The sequence below is a fragment of the Vanellus vanellus genome, assembly GCF_965231255.1.
Source record: "Vanellus vanellus genome assembly, chromosome: 9".
NCBI classification, from domain to species: Eukaryota; Metazoa; Chordata; class Aves; order Charadriiformes; family Charadriidae; genus Vanellus; species Vanellus vanellus.
The window spans coordinates 17,827,617-17,845,046 of NC_138914.1; the positions used below are offsets into that span (position 1 = coordinate 17,827,617).

The window sequence follows — 17,430 nt, forward strand, 5'->3', positions numbered from 1 at the left end:
TGGGTTGGGGACAGTGCCAAGTGGCACCGGGGATGGGGCGGTAAGGGGTGACTCTTGGGATGAGGAGGGACATCAATGCCACCGGCTGCTGGGTCAGAGGTGCCAGCCTGCTGCCAGCTGGACTTCAGGAAAAATCCAGCTCCATCCTCTGCCTGCTCCTGCCTGCAGCGGCTTTTAAACCTTCCCGGGCCACCACCTGATGGTGTCACTGCCACGCCAAGTTAAGGTGGCACCAGCCCTGGGGCTTCACCTCCACCGGCCTGGCTCCCTGGGGGGCTCTTGCCCCGGGTCTCCCCTGGGTGCCCAGCTAGCCAGAGGCAGTGTCCCACCACGGGGACCCTGTGCTGTGTCCTGCCCAGGTCTGGGGGTGCCCTGCCTGCCCCAGCGCCTGCCCATGCCCACGCTGGGGGATCAAGTGTCCCGACTGGGGTGCAGCCAGCGCTGGGACGTGGTGGGTGCTGGTGTCACTGGGAGAACCAGGTGCCACCAACAAGCAGTGGGAGGCAGCAGACCCTGAGGTCACCTCCTGTCACTGCCTTAAGCGCTGGGCTGTTGACAACTGGGAAATGCCAAAGTCAAGTTTCGGTTTTCATTTTCCAGAAATGAAAACACGGGCAGCCGCAAACCTGGGCCAACCCCACGGCCTTGGGAATATCCCTGCGGGATGCAGCCCCCCCATCCAAGCGCTGTGCACCCCGACCCTCTTGGCTCCCCACCATAACTCACCCGCCTGCCTCCCTCCATTCTCTGTGTCATTCCCCCCCCCCCCCCCCCCCGAGTGCTCCCTAGGGCAGACGCAGGACCCCAGGCTGAATCCTCTGCTTTATTGTGCTCAATTAGTACAAGCTCCCCCGCGCTGCTGCTCTGCACCCGGGGCGCTGGGCACCACTTCCGTGCCTCCCCACATCTCCTCCCTGGGCACCCCTCCTCCTGCCGGGCCCCCTGCATCCCGCCAGCACCCATCCTGCCCCTCCGGGGTCCTGCTCCCACCTACAGCCCCCCCAGAACCCGAGGGTGGCCCTGCTGCCCCGTACCCCTGCGGCACCATGCCTGGGTTTGGGGGGGTATAGCCTGGCCCTGCCACCCCCACCGGGGCAGGTTTACATTCATCCGTAACAGTCGTTAATAAATATTTCGGTGACTCTGTGGTGCCGGCAGCTGGTGGGGTCCCTCCACCAGTGCTAGAGCCGGTGGCAAGGGTGGCCGGCAGCCCCTCGAGGGGGGGCAGTCAGCCCAGCTGCCCTCCTGCCCCCGCAGCCGCAGCCCCCCGCCGCTGCCCGTGCCCGGCTCCGGTGCTGCCGGTGGGATGGCTGAGGCCGGCGGGGGGCTTCGCCCCTGCCCGCGGCCCCGCTCCTAGGCAGAGCCCGGTGCCCGGGGCCGGCCCCGGGGTCACCAGGGGGATGCGCTGCGGGGGCCCCGCTCGGCCCGCGGCCCCTCGTGGGTGCGCCGGCGGCGGGCTTTGCGCGGCTCCTCGCCCTGCCCGCGGCCAGGGGGTCCAGCGTGGGCACGGGGGGGCAGCGGGGGTCTCCCCCGGCTCCAGAGCCGCTGGCAGACCCTGTCTGCGGGTCCCAGCGGCGGGCGCTCCACCAGCTGGAGGAAGTCCCGGTACCAGACCTTGCGGCCGGGAGGCCCGGCGGTGAGCTGGGGGTCTCCAGCGGGGGCCATGCCCGCTGCCTGCCGGGTGCCGATCACCTCCAGGGAGAGCCGCAGCAGGGGCTGGGTGAAGCCGTGCTCGGTGGCGTGGCAGAGGTAGAGGCCGGCGTCGGTGCGCTGCACGCTGCGCAGCAGGATGCCCCGCTCCGTCCGCACCACCCGCTCGTCCACCTGCACCTGCGGCACCCGCGGGGACGGGCAGTCAGCACGGCATGGCACGGCACGGCATGGCATGGTCCCGCCGGTGGCACCCAGCCGGGGAAAGCCTACCTCTCGCTGTGGGTCATCTGGGGTGCGCTGGTAGGTCCAGAGAACGTGGGCTTGCAGGGATTTGGGGATGCACTCCAGGAAGGCGGTGCTGCCCTCCACCCCGTAGAGCTGCTTCTGGGGTACGCTGCCCCGCCGGGGGTCTGGGGGGGGGACGACACGGCCTGGCTGTCACCCCGCCACCTTGGCAGGGCTGACCCCCAACCCCCGGTTACGTCCCAGCTCACCTTCGGAGCAGAGCAGGTTGGGGTCACCGTTGCGGACGTCCTGCCGGCGGAAACGCCTGCGGGGAGGTGGCAGAGGAGCAGGGGCTGCGGCAGCAGGGCTTGTGCCCCTCACCCTGGCCTCAGGGCGGGCTAGCTGCCCCAGCACCATGCCGTGGCACCTCACCTACCTCTTGGTGTTGGGCACGTAGCGGGTGCAGGCGGTGCCATCCCAGGCGCAGTATGGGTCCCGGGCCAGGCAGCACTCGGCACAAGCTTTGCCGTAGGCGCCGCAGCGGTGCAGGGGCAGCTGGGCCAGCGCCGTGGTCGAGCCGGCATAGAGCTGTTGCTGAAGGCGGGGGTAACATGGGGCTGAGCACCCCCACGCTGTGGCGTGGGGTCAGGCAGAGACACAGTGGGACATGGGGACCTATGTGGGGTCTCCCCCTTACCCGCTTGGAGGAGAGCTGCAGGCTGGTGATGGGGGAAGCGTCCTGTGGGCAGAGTGTGGGCTGGAGTCAATGGGGGTGGGGTGGGGGGGGTGGGGATGCAGGCATCCAGGATGCCAGCTCCCACGTCCCAGCAGCTGGAGTGCCCTGGCACGACCCGGAGTGTGGGCAGCATGAGAGGGTGCTGGGGGAGGTCCTACTGTGGGGGCACGGAACCCCCCCCCTCACCTGGAAGACCTGCAGCTCCTCCAGCAGCAGCGGCTCCATGCGATGCCAGCTCTCCTTGGGCACCGAGACCACCTTCAGCACTGTGCCCACATCTACGGGCAGGGAGGGGTGAGGCCGGGGGTCCCAGCCTTGGCACCCTCCAGCTCACACCCCCTGCCCCAGCCCCAGGGTCACCACGTGCCTGTGCCGATGAAGAGGACATCGTAGTGGCCATCGGCGGCGGTGACACGGTCCACGGCGATGCGGGTGAAGGTGTAGGGCACGGCAGCTTGCAGGAAGAGGGGGCGCTGGCCATGGGGCAGCACCGGGTTGTACATCAGCGGGTGGTGCCGGGCAAACTGGATCACCTCGTCCGGGAAGTCCTTGGTGGAGCCGAAGGTGCCGAAGGTTTTGCTGGGGCACTGCGGGGAGGCGGCACTGACTGAGCGGGGTCTCGCTCCCCCACCTACCCTGGGTACCAGCATCCCACCGGTGGCACCAGGCGGGACACCCCCATGCCACGTACCATGCCCGGACGGGGGTACGGCACGCGCCCTTGGTATGACACCCACTGGTAGTTGGGACCTTCCTTGTGCGCGAAGGGGCCCAGGAACGCCCGGCGGATGTCGGCCATGGTGTAGACGCAGATGGCTGAGCCCTGGAAAACAGAGCTGGCGGGAGAGGGAGGGGGTAATGTGAGGGGCGAGGGGGGCACCACTGGGCATGGGGGGCTGGGGTGGGGAGGGAGCTCGACCTGGAGGTGGAGAAGACAGCGTAGACCAGGGGGTTGCGCTTGTCCCTTGTCTGCAGCAGGAAAACGTCCCCTACAAGCAGGGAGGGCATCAGTGCTGCCCTGACATGCCGGGGATGCCCCGGCCCCCCCTGCACTCACGAAGCTCATCGAAGTGGGTGTCTGCCCCGTCAGGTCCCGGCACGGCACAGATGAGCCGAGCCTTCAGGAAGGTTGTCCACTTGTTCACCAGGCTGCGCTGCCCGCCCACATCATTCTGCCGGGAGAGGGGGGGTACTGATGTCAGCAGCAACGGGGAGCAGCCAGGGGCACCCCCAGCCCCCAGCCCACCTGCCCGTGGGTGCTCTCACCCGGCAGATCTGGCCGATGCGGGCGAAGCTGGTCTTGCCCAGCCCCTGCTGCCGCTCCACCGCCGTCTCGCGGAAGAAGAAGTAGATCTTGTCATCGTCGGGGTCCTCGCTCTCCGGCACCCAAAAAACAGCCACGAACTTGGGCTCTGGGGGCAGAGGGGTGCTGCCTCCAGTGCTTCCGCTAGCCCTGCTCCCCGGGGATCCTGGGGCACCCGCTGGGGTCCCAGGAGGGCACAGCCCCCCCCCCCGCCCGGCTATGGGGCACAGGCAGGGTTAGGGTGGGACTCCACTGGGCACCGGCAGTCTGCGGGGGGCACAGAGACCCCCCACATCACCCTCTGCAGGCAGCAGAGGATGGGGTGCAACCGAGCCCGGAGGATTCATTGCCCTGATGCCTCCAGAGAGCAGTGATGCCGTGCCAGCGTGCCGGTGGCCCTGCCACCCTCCCGCTCCCTGGCACTGACCGTTGAGCCAGCGGGAGTCGTGCTGCTCGGTGCGGATGGAGGGACGCCGGCCCAGGCTGCGGAAGATGGTAAAGTCCCGGCCCATCAGATCGGTGGCCACCCCGGAGTAGAGCTCCTCGCCTGGCAGGCACCAAGGGAAGCGTTACGGGGAACCCCCTGGCACCTTCCCCCACACCGTGGCTGCCCCCCCAGTGCCGGGCTCGGTTCTCCCTTACCCACGAGGATGGAGGCGGCTGCGTGCCGGGGGTCGTAGGGGCTCTTCCCCTTGCCGTCCTCCGTGCGCCGGGGGTCCAGCTTGAAGACGGGCTCCTGGAGGGCAGAAGGATGGGAGGCAGCAGGGCAGCAGCAGCGGGGGCCGGCAGAGGTGCTGGGGGGGGGCTCACCTCCGCTTGCTGGCCGGCCTCCACAAACGCACAGACCGGGTGGAAGGCACCGGTACCGCAGGCGTACAGGTGGGTCCGGTTGTAGGGGTGCAGGATCTTCACGAAGTTCATACACTCGGCCTGGGGGCACAGGGCACGGGGAGGTGGCGTTGGGGCAGCCCCCTGGCATGCCCTGGCAACCCCCCCCTCCAGTCTCTCCGGCACTCACAGTGATCGGCATCCCCCCGCCCCAGTCCCCCGGCACTCACGGTGATGTCCTTGCCAGCCCAGTTGCACTCTTCCCTCCATTCCACCGGTGCCGGCCAGTAGATCTGCGGGGGGAGAGGGGAACGCTCACAGTCCTGGGGTGCGCCCGTGGCCACCCAGCTGGCGTGTCCCCATCCCTACCCGTTACCTTCCTGTCCTGCTGGCTGATGTCGTCCAGGGCCAGGGAGAGGAGGTGGTTCTGGGCACCGGCAAAGAGGCGGCCGCGCTCCTCGTCCAGCAGCAGGGCCTCGTAGCAGCACGAGCGCTCCAGCGTGAAGAGGCGCAGCCCGTGGCGAGCCCGCAGCTCTGCCGCAACCCACCGGCACTGCTCAGCCCCACCGCAGCACCCACTGCTGCCCGGCACGCTCCCCTGCCCCGGACACACACCCCGGGGGGAACTCGGGTCTGGCCATGGCTCCCCTGCCATGCCACCCCCTCCCCCAAACCTGTCCCACTGGCTTGACTGGGTTCACCGACCTTGTGCCGGCACAGCATCCATCACCACACCAGCCTGACACCCACCCCTGCGCTGCCCAGCACCCATCCCCATGCCGGTCCGGCACCCATCCCCGCGCCCCCCCCCCCCAAGCACCTGCATCACCCACCCCGGCTGCAGGCGGCGGGGGGGAAGGGGCCATTCCCTGCCCCGCGGAGCTAATCCCACCGTGGCGGGAACAAACAGCCCTTTGTCCAGCTGGGAGGAGAGTGCTCGCTGGGACCCGCCGCTGGACAAAGCCCCCCATGCCGTGCCGAAGCCCGCGGGGTGGCCAGCTGGGACGTGGCAGCGGCCCCCTGGTCGGCACGGTGTCCCCGCTGGACATGGCACAGCCGGGACTGGGGAGTGCCACTGCGGTGCACTGCAGGGAGACAGGCGCCTGATCCGGCACATGCCGGGGGCCGAGAGCAAAGGCACAGCCCCAGGGGCTGGCATCAGGCGAGGAACCTGGCAGCCCATGCCAATGCCTGGCAGCCCGCGGGGAGGGCAGCACCGGTGCCGGTGAGGGGTCAGTGCCGGGGTTTCACACCCCTCCTGCCACGCTGCCTACCCCCTCTCCCCAACGATGATCCTGTCCCTCCACGGATGATGCTGGGCGCTGATGCGGCACCAGTGCACCCACGCCTGACCCCGCATCCCCCCACCCTGCCCGTGTCCCACGCTCACCGGGGAAGGCCAGCTTGAGGCGGGGGGTGGCGGCGGGCGGCGGGCGGCCGGCATCGGTGGGGCCGCGCAGCAGGAGCAGGAGCAGGAGCAGCGTGCGGCTCATGGCCGGGGTCTGGCTGGTGGCCCCGCGGCTGGGGCAGAGAAGCGAGACCTCAGCTCGGGTTACAGACCCCCCCGCCCCCGCGTCAGCCCCAGACTGCGACCCCTCCCCACGCTGGCGCTGCCGGTGGGATCCGGAGAGCCCCAAGCATCAGCATAGGGCAAACCCCGCACGGCACGAAGGGACCCCCACACTGGGCTTGACTTGGTGATTGCGGGGGGGGCCGTGGGTCAGCTGCATCCCTCCATGGTTTTTAAGCCCCTGTTAATCTGATCCCGAACCAAACCGACTCTGGGAGCAGCCCTCCCCCTCCTGCCCATGGGGAAACTGAGGCAGCCCAGCCAAGCAGCACCGAGCCCTCCCTGTGCCTGCCTGAGCCCTGCCGGCAGGAGGGCGCTGGGCTCTGCGCGCTCCTGCCTGCAAGCACAGAACTGTCCTGCGGGGACTGGGCAAGCACCGGGGTGGTGCCAGCCAGACAGGGCACCCCAGACTGGCAGCAGACTCCCGAGCACCAGGCAAACTGGCCATTGTCGGAGTCATGGGGTCCCGTGCCTCAGTTTCCCCCACTGCTACAGCCTCTGCCGTTTGGCCCCCAGCCCTCCTTGCATCACCTTCTGAACAGGAGTTGGGTTTGGGGAGGCTCTGGCCGAGCAGGTGCCCACATCCCCTTGGAAGGGCCCATACTGGTGTGCCCACCACCCTCATGGGTGCCTACCATGGGGTAGGGGAAGAGCTCCTCTGGCTCCAGCACTGGCACGCTCTCCCCCAGGGAGCGGGAGGTGATGGTTATCGCGAGCATCACGCCAAGACGCAGCTCCCCACCTCGCCTGCCAGCCATGCCGCGGCAGCCCCGGGCAGCCGCAGGCAGCCAGGACGTGCCAGCCAGCACCTCCCTGCGCCGCGTGCGAAGCACAAGCCCGGCCACGCCGGTCATCGGCCCCCGGCGAAGCCAACAGGTTTCACCCATGCCGCAGCTACCCGGGCCTCACCGAGACGTGGGTGATGACCAAAGCCTCACCGCAGCACCGGGGCTCGGTGCAACCGCCCCAAGTTCTGCCGCCTTGCTCAGGCGCGGTGCGAGCCAGGCTGCGGTGGGTGCCGGGCCAGGGGCGCATGTGTGCGTGGCAGTGCCCGGCACAGATCTGGGCACGTCTACCTGCTGCCCGGCACGGCCAGCTGGGGCTTGCCCTGGGCTCCTGCGGGCAGGGGCAGCCTCGTCCCGGGCTGGCGGGACGGAGAGCAGGTCCCGGGCGGGCAGCGGGCAGCGGGCAGCAGCCCCGGCCAGGCGCAGTGCCGCGGGCTGGGCTGCCCGTCAGCCTGGCGTGAGGGCAGCAGGCGCTAATGGCATTTCCAGAGGTGCCGGGACAAGGCGGGGGGACATGCCGGGCTCTGCCAGACCCCCCGGCTGCCGGCCAGCCAGGGCCGTGGCGGGGACACCGGGGGTCCTCCCGCCTGCCCGTCACCTGCCGGCCCCCGCCGAGGGGCCAGGGCAGACCCCCCCGGGGCACGGACCCCCCCACGCCGGCTGTCCCGGGCCGATGCTGGCGCGGGGGGGTGGTGGTAAGTTGAGGGGGCGGTCGGGCAGCAGCGGCAGCACCGGAGACCCCCGGTGCCAGCACTGCCAGATCCAGCCCCCGTCGCCCCCGGTGCCAATCCCCCCTCAGCTCCGGCACGGATCCAGCCCCCGAGACCCCCGGTGCCAGCCGGGACACGGACGCCGCCGCCAGCTTCCCCCCCCCGGTGCCAGCCCGGGCAGACCCCCGACGGCAGCACACACACCCCGGACCGGGACACACACACCCCCTCCGCGCCGTACCGGCCCCGGGAGCCCCCCGGCCCCGGCAGCTCCCGCACCCTGCCCGACCCCCGGCACCCACCTGGGTCCCGGGTCCCGGCTCGGCTCGTCCCGGCCCGTCCCCGCCCTCCGCGTCCGCCGGGACGGAGCGGGGCGGGGCGGGGCGGGGCACGGCCCGGGGGCACGCGCACACGCACACTCGTGTGCAAACACGCGCACACGTGCAAACGGCCGCCTTGCACAGGCAGCTCGGCACCTTCACACCGAGCACACGCTCGCGGGCACTCACACGCGTGTGCAAACACACGCGCTCGCGCACGTGCAAACACACGCCACCACCACCCCCCATGCATGTGCGAACGCGCACCCACACGCGTGTGCGAACCGACGTGTGCAAAAACACACGCGTGCGAACCCACCCGGGGACACACACGCAGCCGTGCTGCCACCCCACATGGCCCACGGTGACCCCCGCAAGTGACACCCACTGACCCCCCAGCACAGTGCTGAGCACGCCACGCTCAGCGCACCAGTGGCTCAGCACACCAGTGGCGGGGCCACCTCGTCCGTGGGGTGGGCAGCTGCCGGCCTGCCCATGGCGTGGGGTGCCGGGGGCTTTGCTGGGGTGCACTGGGGCCATGCTGGGGGACACTGGGGGGCCGTGCCGGGGGGGCGGCGGGGGGGCTGGTCCTGCGCCCCGCTCAGCTGCAGCCCAGATGTCTGGCCCGGGCCCAGCCCGGAGCAAACAAAATTCCTCCGCTGCCTCCCATTTTCCAGCCACCGCTGCCAAGAATAGCAAGTGCCGAGTGGTGCCGGCAGCGGGGCCACGCGCGCCTCGGCAGGCAGGGCTCGGGGCGGGGGGGGGACACAGGGGCTGTCCTGCGGGCCACCCCTTGCCCTATCGTCGTCCCCCCCGCGCCCCTGGGTGTCCCTACCTGCGGCTGCAGGAGTCCAGGAAGGCAGGTCCAGCATGAGTGGGGAGGCAGGGGTGCAGGCAGCGGGTGCAGGCAGGTGCGGGGCGAGAGGGGAAGGCGGGGGAGTGCAGGCAGGCAGCGGGTGCAGGCAGGTGCAGGTGCAGGCAGAGGGCTGGCGTGGGCAGGCAGCAGGGTCAGCAGGCAGCCGTGCAGGCAGGCGCAGGCAGGCCAGCAGCAGGCAGGAGGAGCCGTGCCAGGAGGGGTGCCCCGGCGATGCCCTTCCGTCTCACTGCTGGTAACCTGCCTGCTGACGGCTTGGGTGCACCGGCGTGCCGGAAGGCTGGTGGCACCCTCTGCCCCATTCCCCTCCCGGTTGTGCTGTGGTGCCAAGCGCCAGCTCAGCATCACAGGCAGCAAGGGGGATGGGGACGGCAAGGGGACAGGGAGCTGCTGGCACTGGTACGGAAGGGGTTACTTTGCCATAAGACTTTGTCTGGGCGCTGCGGAAGGACTTTGGGTTGGGTGGTCCCCACAGGGTTGGGCACGGCGTCCCTGTCCACACCGTCCCAGCTTGCTGGAACAGTGCCCAACCCTGCACAGTGGACACTTTCCCTTGTTGTGCCAGCACTGTGCCTCAGTTTCCCTCCACCCAGCTGGGACCTTTCTACCCAGTGCCACTGCCAGCACACGTGGCAAGGTGACCAGGTGGCATCACTGTCACCCCAACCCCGGAGCCCTGCGGGGACCTCTCCAGCAGCAGCTCCGCCTGGAGAAACCATCAGGCGTCAGAAGGGCTGGGCTTCCATTCCGGAAAAAACGACGCGGGAGGGATGCGCCACGTCACCCACTGGCCACCCCTTCCCACCCCGCCGGGTGTTCCTGGCAAGCGCTGAAACCACTGGGCGCTGGCACGGTGACGGTCCCCAGCTGGAACGGGCATCACCACCGGCATCCCGCCCGCATCCCCGCGTTTGCTGCCAGCCCTGTGGAGGGCGGCATGGCGGGGTGCCAGTGGCATGGCCCCCTGCCAGCGTGGGGGCGTCACCGCCGGCAGCGCGAGCAGGTGCCGGCACCTTCGCTCTTTGATCCCTTCCCTGCCGCCGGCGGATCCGCACCCGGGGATCGCTGCCTGGGCCAAATCTCCCCCAGCGGTTCCGGCTCCGGCGAGCATCGGTAGCTCCGCTGGCAGCGCCTGAGCCCCCAGCGATGTTCACGGTAGGAAACGGCTCCTCTCCGCCTCCGCGGGGCTCCCGGGGACGGCACGGCGGCAGGCAGCGGCCAACGGCTCCTGCACCTCCTGTGCCAGTGGGTGAGCCAGCAGGGCATGGGATGAGTCCATGGCATCAGATGGGTGACCAGGACCAGTGGCTGCTGGAGAACCCACATGGAGTGAGAAGGGCCGGGATGGTCACCCACTAGCCAGCGGGATGGGGACAAATCCTGCACCCCAAGCGGGAGCAGTACCTCGCCGGGATAGCCCTGGTGATGCTGTGGGGACCTGTGCGGTGACACAGAGCGAGTGAAGCTGTGGGGTGTCCCCCCATCTCCCTGGAGGCTGGGGAGCAGCCCTCCGCCCCCCGTGGAGCCATCATGGCCGGGGTCAGGCAAAACCCAGGGGGACAAGGTGAGATGCGAACTGGTGCTGTAAGTGTCCCTGTGCCACCTGGGCGCGGCCCTGCTCCCCAGCCAAGAGATGTGATTGTGCAGCGGGGTGGCCTTCGCCAGCACTCCTGGTGACACTGCCACCTTGCCGGGGGGAGAGGAGGGAGCAGAGGGAGGAGGGGCATCCTCACCCCAGCCTGGCCCAGGTGTGGGGATACTCTCCTTGAGCTGGTACCCCCTGGGCCTGGCCTCCCCAAAAAGCCTCCGGTGGTTTGCGACGGCACCAAAGATGTGGCTTTAGGACTCCTTTGGGACCCCCCCAGCACGGGGCCCCTCGCTGGCATGGGTCCTCCATCCCTGGCCACGCTGGCTCCCTGTCCCAAGCCCCAGTCCCCACCGCAGCCCTGCTGTGCCACGAACACCACGGGGATCTTCTCCTGTGCTGGTGCCTCCTCGCCGGCACACCTGGCTCGGCTGTGTGCTAAGGCAGGGATGTGGCTGCATGTCCCTGTGGCACATGGTGACGGACCACAGGGTGGCATCATGCCTCGGGTGGGAGCCCCGTCCCTGGTGCGAGGGGAGGATGTGTCAGGCAGGGGACGGAGCCCATGGGATGCCATCCGGCCGGTGGGAGGGCTTAGGCTGGCGGCAGGGAAATGCACCCAAGCCAGCTGCACCCTCGTAGTGCGGCATGGTGGCGGTGTCCCAGGGGATCACCAGCTCAGGGCTCACATCCCATCCATATATACACCCCCCTGACCCTATATATACCCCCCTATCACAGCACACTCGTGTGAAACCCCCCATAGCAGGGACCCGCGTGGCCCCAGCGCATTCCTGCCGGGATTAGGTACCGGCTCCCGGCAGCACCATGCCAGTGTAGCCCGGCTAATCCCTTTTTAATTGTCCCCACCCTGTGCCGGGCTGAGCCGGGCCGCCCAGGGGATGTGGGGTGCTGGGTGGGCCACAGTGCCTGAGCATGTCTGGGGTGTCATCATCGTGTGTCCCTGCTGTGGGACCGAGCTGTGGAGTGCATGGTGAACCCTTGGGGCAGTGATAAAGAAGGAGGCATCCATCCTCCCGGTGCAGTGCAATGTCTTTTTGGGAAAGGGAGGGTTCAGGGGCTTCTAGGATCCCATCCTGCTGCCCTGGGGCGACCATCTGCCCTTGGCTTTGTGGCCACCGGCAGCCAGGCTCCGGGGCAAGCAGAGGGGCTGCATCCCATGCACTGAAAACCACTGAACTTGAAAGGTCCTCAAAACCATCCCAGTAGGGCAGGAGCCTCAGTGGGGCCATGGCACGTGGGACATGGCACACAGGCACTCTGCCACCAGCCTGGCCCTCTCTCTATCCTGGCGGGAGGGCAGGAGAGATGCTGGCTGAGCCCCCCTGCCCTCTGCCCTACCCCAGCCCCTCCGGCCACGCTCCCTGCTACACCGACTGGTGGCATCCAGCTTCTCTGGGCTTTAAAAATAGGCTGGTGTCCCTGCCACGAGGTCAGTAATTTTAGCCAGGGCGTATCTCGCTGGGAAGCACGTGGGACCATTCATCTGCTCCCACTGGCCTGGTGACATCCACACCCAGGGCTGATGTCAGCCCCTCACTGCCCGGTTGCATGTCCCCGCACCGGAGCAGCGCCCGGCAGCACAGCCCGGCCGTGGCCACCACGGGCATGGGTGATGCCAGGCGGGATGGCGAGAGCAAGGGAGCAGGGACAGGGGTGCCCGGGTACCCCCTGAGCCCACCCGCTCCCCATCCAGGGCACCTTGTCCCCAAAGCTGGTGGCACAGGGGAGTGCAGCATCCCACTACCACAGCACCCGGCAGCACCCAGCCCGGCGGTGGTGGTGGGGATGCCCTGGCCCCCTGGCCTGTCCACCCTCCTCCTCCTCTCACCCCGGCCCCCCAACACAACAGCCACTTCAAATTGCCTCCCACGGTGCTCCCGCAGAGCCGCGGCGGCTGGGAAGGCTGGGGGGGCCACCACCGAGCATAATGCGGCTATTGACGGGCGAGCTGGCGGCCCCGGAGCGGCACAATAGGGCCTTGTCTGCCGGCCCAGCTCCCGCTCCTGCCCAGCCCGGTGCCCGGCGTCGGGCTCCCCTCTCCCCCGAACGGCTCAGAGCTCGACCAGGTGCCGGCCAGGGCAAGCCCTGCCCAGGGCCGAGCTGGCAAGCGCCCTGAAGGTGCCAGGGGTGGGAGGGCACTGGGTAACCCCCCCTTTCTCATAAACCAGTGCCTTGGGGAAGGGGCATCGCTTGGGAAGCCCCCCAACGCGGCTGTGCTGGCCCTGGCTGCCCGGTCTGGGGCAGGGCTTGGGGGTCCCCACTCCGCCGTGGGGTGATGGGGACGAGGAGACAGCGCGTGCCCAGCATTGCCCCCGCTTCCGTCTGGGGCCCGTGTCTGAGCCCGCCGGCACCCACCACCCACCGAGGTGACACAGGCACCTGGCATCCCACCCGGGGGGCTCCACCGCCCCAGCCCCTGGACCCCCCATGGCCCCCCTCGGCGGGGCAGCCCGGTGCACCGCGGCCACCATCTCACCTGCTATGGCGCGTGGGCTCTGCCGGAGCTCGCCTGCCTCCTCGCCCAGCGGGTAAGCCGGGGCTGCGGCTGCCGCCTGCTCTTTAAACCCCAAATCCCCGGTGTTGGGCGCCAGTGCCGCCGCCGGCGGGGGCGGAGGGAGGGGACACAAAGCCCCGGTCCCTGCTCCCGGGGCCGGCACCAACAAAAGGCGACTGTGTCCCGTGTCCTCCCCGTGCACCCTGCGACCCAGCCAGCCACTCGTGGACAGCCTTGTGTCACCTCGGGGCTCGCTGGGGTGCCAACACCCCCTCCGTCTGCACTGGGAAGGCGGGAGAGGTGCGGGTGAGCTCTGGGTCCTCGATCGCCGCCACGGAGCATCCCGACGTCCCCAAGGAGCCGTCCCTGCCTGCTTGGTCCTCTCCCTGCCTGGAGGGGTGCCAGGGCAAAGGCGCTCGTTGCCGTCCCCCCGCCTCATCTGCTCCTGAGAAGCCCAGCCCAGCGGGGCTGGAGGGGGAGGAAGGGGACATGGCTGCCACCGCGGTTCCGTGTCTGGGGGACTCACCCCGTGGGACCCCGAGAGCCCTCCCCTGCCGGGGCCACGGGGCCGGGTGGCTGCCTGCGAAGCATCCCTGTGGTCCGAAGGCCGGGAGCAGCCTGTGCCGCCTCATTAACGCAGGGTAAATGTGTAACGAGCTCTCAGCCGGGCCAGGGCGGTTAGAGCTACACAGCCCTTCTCACCCACCCGGTGTGCCGGGAGCCGGCGTTGCGGTGGCTTTATCCCAGCGGGAGCTGCGCAGCCAGGGCAGGAGGGAGAGGAAAGGTCCGTCTTGTGGCCGAGGGTGACTTCAGCTGGAAGGAGCAGAGCGGGCAGCGCGCCGGGCTGTGACGGGAACAAACCCGTCCCAGAGGAGGGTGGCCAACCTGCCACCCACGCCTGCCCCTGCCTCCCACGGGGAGGCTGAGGCTCAGCCCAGCTGCCTGCCGGCTCCGCTCCGCAGCGCCCACTGGAATGGGAGACGATGGGCACCAATTTAATAAAAAAACAACACGGGAACCTCCATATAAAAGCAAGAATTTTTTTTTTTTTTCCTGCTGCGACCGTGGCCAGGCGCTGGCACGGCTGCCCCAGGGGCTATGGAGCCTCCAACCATGAAGACAGGCAAACCCGGCCGGGTCAGGGTCTGTGCCACATCGGTGCTACGGCAGAGCCGGGCTGTTGCCTGTGCGGCTGCAGGCCAGGCTGTCCTGGAGCTGACAGGGGTGCGGAGGCACGGCACACCGTCCCATGCCGAGCGGTGCCATGGGAAGCCGCAGGGCACGGTGCAATGTTGAGCTCCATGGGGAGCTTTCGGACAGCCAGTGGCCCCGGGGTGCAGGTAGCCCCCGCTGGGGAGGTGCCAGGCAGCTCAGCGACCGCGTCCGGCAGGAGAGGATGAGAGGGGCCGGGGCTTCCCCATGGTGGGGCGGGCAGAGAACTGGGGTGCGAGTGGGGAGAGAGGGCTTTCGGGGAGACACGGGCCTGGGGAGGGACACGGGCCAGGTGTCACACGAGTGTGATGGGGCGGCAGGTCCCAGGGGTGCCCAGCAGGGCCAGGTGCAGGCTGGGCACAGGCAGGGGGCAGGCAGAGCACATGGAGGGGGCAGGCAGGGGGCAGGCAGGGGCAGGCAGGGGGCAGGCAGGGGCAGGCAGGGCACAGGCAGGACGCAGGCAGGGGCAGGCAGGGGGCAGGCAGGGCGCAGGCAGGGGGCAAGCAGGGGCAGGCAGGGCGCAGGCAGGGGCAGGCAGGGGGCAGGCAGGACGCAGGCCGAGTCCCGGCCATGCCGCCGGCTGCCGTCAGAGGGCGGTCGGGGCCCGCGCGGCCGCGGAGGGGCGAGGCCGAGACTGGGCGGGGCGGGGAGGGCGGGGCCTGGCGTGGGGTGGGCGGGGCCCAAAGCGGCGGGGCGGGGCCTGAGCGCGGCATGGGGCACTCAGAGCCCCGCTTGAGGCAGCCGGGCCGTGGCGTGGGGCGGCGTGGGGCTGGCGTGGGGCAGGCTGGCCATGGCGTGGGGCAGCCCGGTACTGCTGTGGGGCTGGTGCGGGCACTGCGGTGCCAGGGCTCCTGCTCCCAGCCGTGACCGTGGTGGCCAGGCAGGGCCATCACTGGCCATGGTGCAGGTGGCCCGGCCATGCTCCCGGCTAGCAGTGGGGCACGGGTGAGTGCAGGGTATGGGCAGGCTCCCCCTGCCCACACTGTCACGGGCTGGTGGCATCCCTGCATGGGCAGTGTGCTGGGTCACCAGTGCTGTGCCCAGCACATCAGCCGGTGGGAACCGGGAGCGGCTGGCCGGTTGCAGCCATGGCACTGCGCTCACCTTGCCGGCGGCAGGGCAGGGAGTGAGCAGTGCTCTCAGCAGAGCCAGCAGAGCTGGAGCAGCCACCTATGCCCTGGCACCCATGCCCCATCCTCCCCAAGGACCAGCCGGACCTGCAGTGCCAAGAGGGCAGCTGGAAGCCCATGTCCCCATCCCCACCCTGGCACCACCATGAGCACCACTGCTGGTGGGTGCTGGTCATCTCAGCCATGCTTCCTGCAGCCAGCTGAGCCTGGTGTTGGTGACGGTGGGACATGATGCCTGCAGTCAGGGTGGGGGTCCCCAGGAGTGCTGCAGAGCAGGGAGTGGGGAGATTTGGGTGACGTGGGGTGTATGGGGGTAAATGGGACTAAAACCAGCCTCTGGTGTCTCCCTGGCCTCCGACAAGAGCAAGGTGCCCCTCTGAGGTGGGAGCTCCAGGAAGGGGCCTGGGGGGGCAATTTCCATGAAGCACCATGGGGAAGGGTTTCAGGGAATCTGGCTGGGGGGGTAGCCCATGGGGCAGCTGGGCAGGGCCAGGGCACGTGCCCCTGACGCACGCTGGCTGCTTGCCGCCAACCGGCTGGTCCCAGCTGGCCCACAGCCCCTGGTGACTGGCCGAGCCCCACGGCAAACAGCGCTGAACTGGACACTCCGACCCCTGGCCTGGGCAAGGAGGGACTGTGCCATACGTGGGGGCCAGCAGTCGCAGGGCCACCTTGGCTGCACCTCGGCACTTTCCTCGATGCACTGGCCGCCCTGGCACAGCCCCTCTGCCAGCCCGCTGGGTGCTGCTGCCGGGTCCTGCTCCCTCCTCCTGGCTCAGCCCCTGCAGCCCCCTGACTCTTTCCCGGCTGTGGGGTAGGTGGGTCAGTACCGTTAAGCCCCCCCGGCATTGCTGGGCAGGGTGGTGGCACCAGCTCTGCTCGGTGATGGGGGTCCCAGGAACGGGAGTGCTGGGGGGTGCCGGGTGCCTGGCCGTGTGCCGGTGGTGGCGGGGGCCGTCTGGGGCTGTTTTCCTCTCTGTTTGCTCAGCCGTGAGGACGGCCAGCCATGCGGATCAAGGCCGGCGTCCCCCAGGCAGCCAATTGTCGGCCAGCTCGGAGGGGAGGGAGAGGGGCAGCTGCCCCAGGGCTTTCCCAACCGTGGAGGGGGCCACCATGCCAGCGTTGCCTGGCCTGAAAAGATCCCAGGCCTAGCCCACCCAAGCGCAAGGCTGGGCGATGCCGGTGGGCACCCAGTGCTCCCTGGTTGCCCCCTGGTTGGGGTGGTTGCCCCCTGGTTGGGGTGGCCGCCCCCCACATCCCACTGCTGCAGCAGCTGAGGGACCCCGGTGCTGAGGGACATGGCAGCCTCGGTACTGAGCGCCAGCACGTCCTTTTGTGCTTCTCCTGATGAATCCTTTCTCCTGGCGGGCCATGAAAGGGCCTTTATCCCCTCTCCTCCTCGTGGCCGGATCACACCCAGCAGGACCCTGTGCCGCCGTCTGGCCCCGGGACTGCCAGTCGCCCCGGCAAAGGTGGGGACCCAGCGTGGCTCTGCCGGTGTCTCCCGCAGGGAGCGGGAGCAGACCGTGGCTTCACCGGCGCCGCACAACCCATATCTTCTCCTGGGCCATCTCCGGACCGACCGCTGCCGCTCGGGGAGAGGAGGGACACGGCTGTGGCCACGTCTCTGTTTTTGGCAGGGTTATTTATATTTTTTAAACAAGGATGCTACAGTCTTCTGGGCTGAGAGGCGCCCCCGGTCCTCCCCTGCTCCCCGGTCCCCAGCTCCCCAGCCATCTGCCGCCCCACCGCCCAGGCCCGGGCAGCGCGCCTGCCCCCCCCCCCTCCGGGGCTCCCCCAGCCGGCTCCACACTCATGACAGCTTGCTGGGGAGCTCTGGTTTGAACTGGAGACCCCCCCTTTCCTGGGCACTGCGGACCCCCAAACATTGCCCCATGTTTCCTTCCGCTGCCCCACGCCAGCGCCCTGCTCCTGCTCTGCTAAACATTAACTGCTGATGCTCGGCCCTGGACCTGGTGTC

The 17,430-nt window shown here is 69.4% G+C and overlaps 1 protein-coding gene across 1 annotated transcript; it reads right to left on the bottom strand.

Moving 5' to 3' along the window:
* Window positions 1-811: 811 nt before the first annotated feature.
* Window positions 812-15,514, bottom strand: SEMA3B (semaphorin 3B; the record flags this gene model as incomplete). The annotated part of the gene is made up of 19 exons (XM_082487923.1): window positions 812-1,830; window positions 1,924-2,063; window positions 2,148-2,203; window positions 2,315-2,472; window positions 2,576-2,617; window positions 2,801-2,892; window positions 2,982-3,201; window positions 3,306-3,450; window positions 3,534-3,603; window positions 3,672-3,786; window positions 3,881-4,026; window positions 4,345-4,464; window positions 4,560-4,653; window positions 4,728-4,847; window positions 4,976-5,038; window positions 5,122-5,279; window positions 6,136-6,266; window positions 13,090-13,165; window positions 15,424-15,514. 19 exons carry the CDS (start codon window positions 15,512-15,514, stop codon window positions 1,390-1,392), a joined length of 2,478 nt encoding a protein of 825 aa, XP_082344049.1. The 3' UTR covers window positions 812-1,389.
* Between the last annotated feature and the right edge of the window lie 1,916 nt (window positions 15,515-17,430).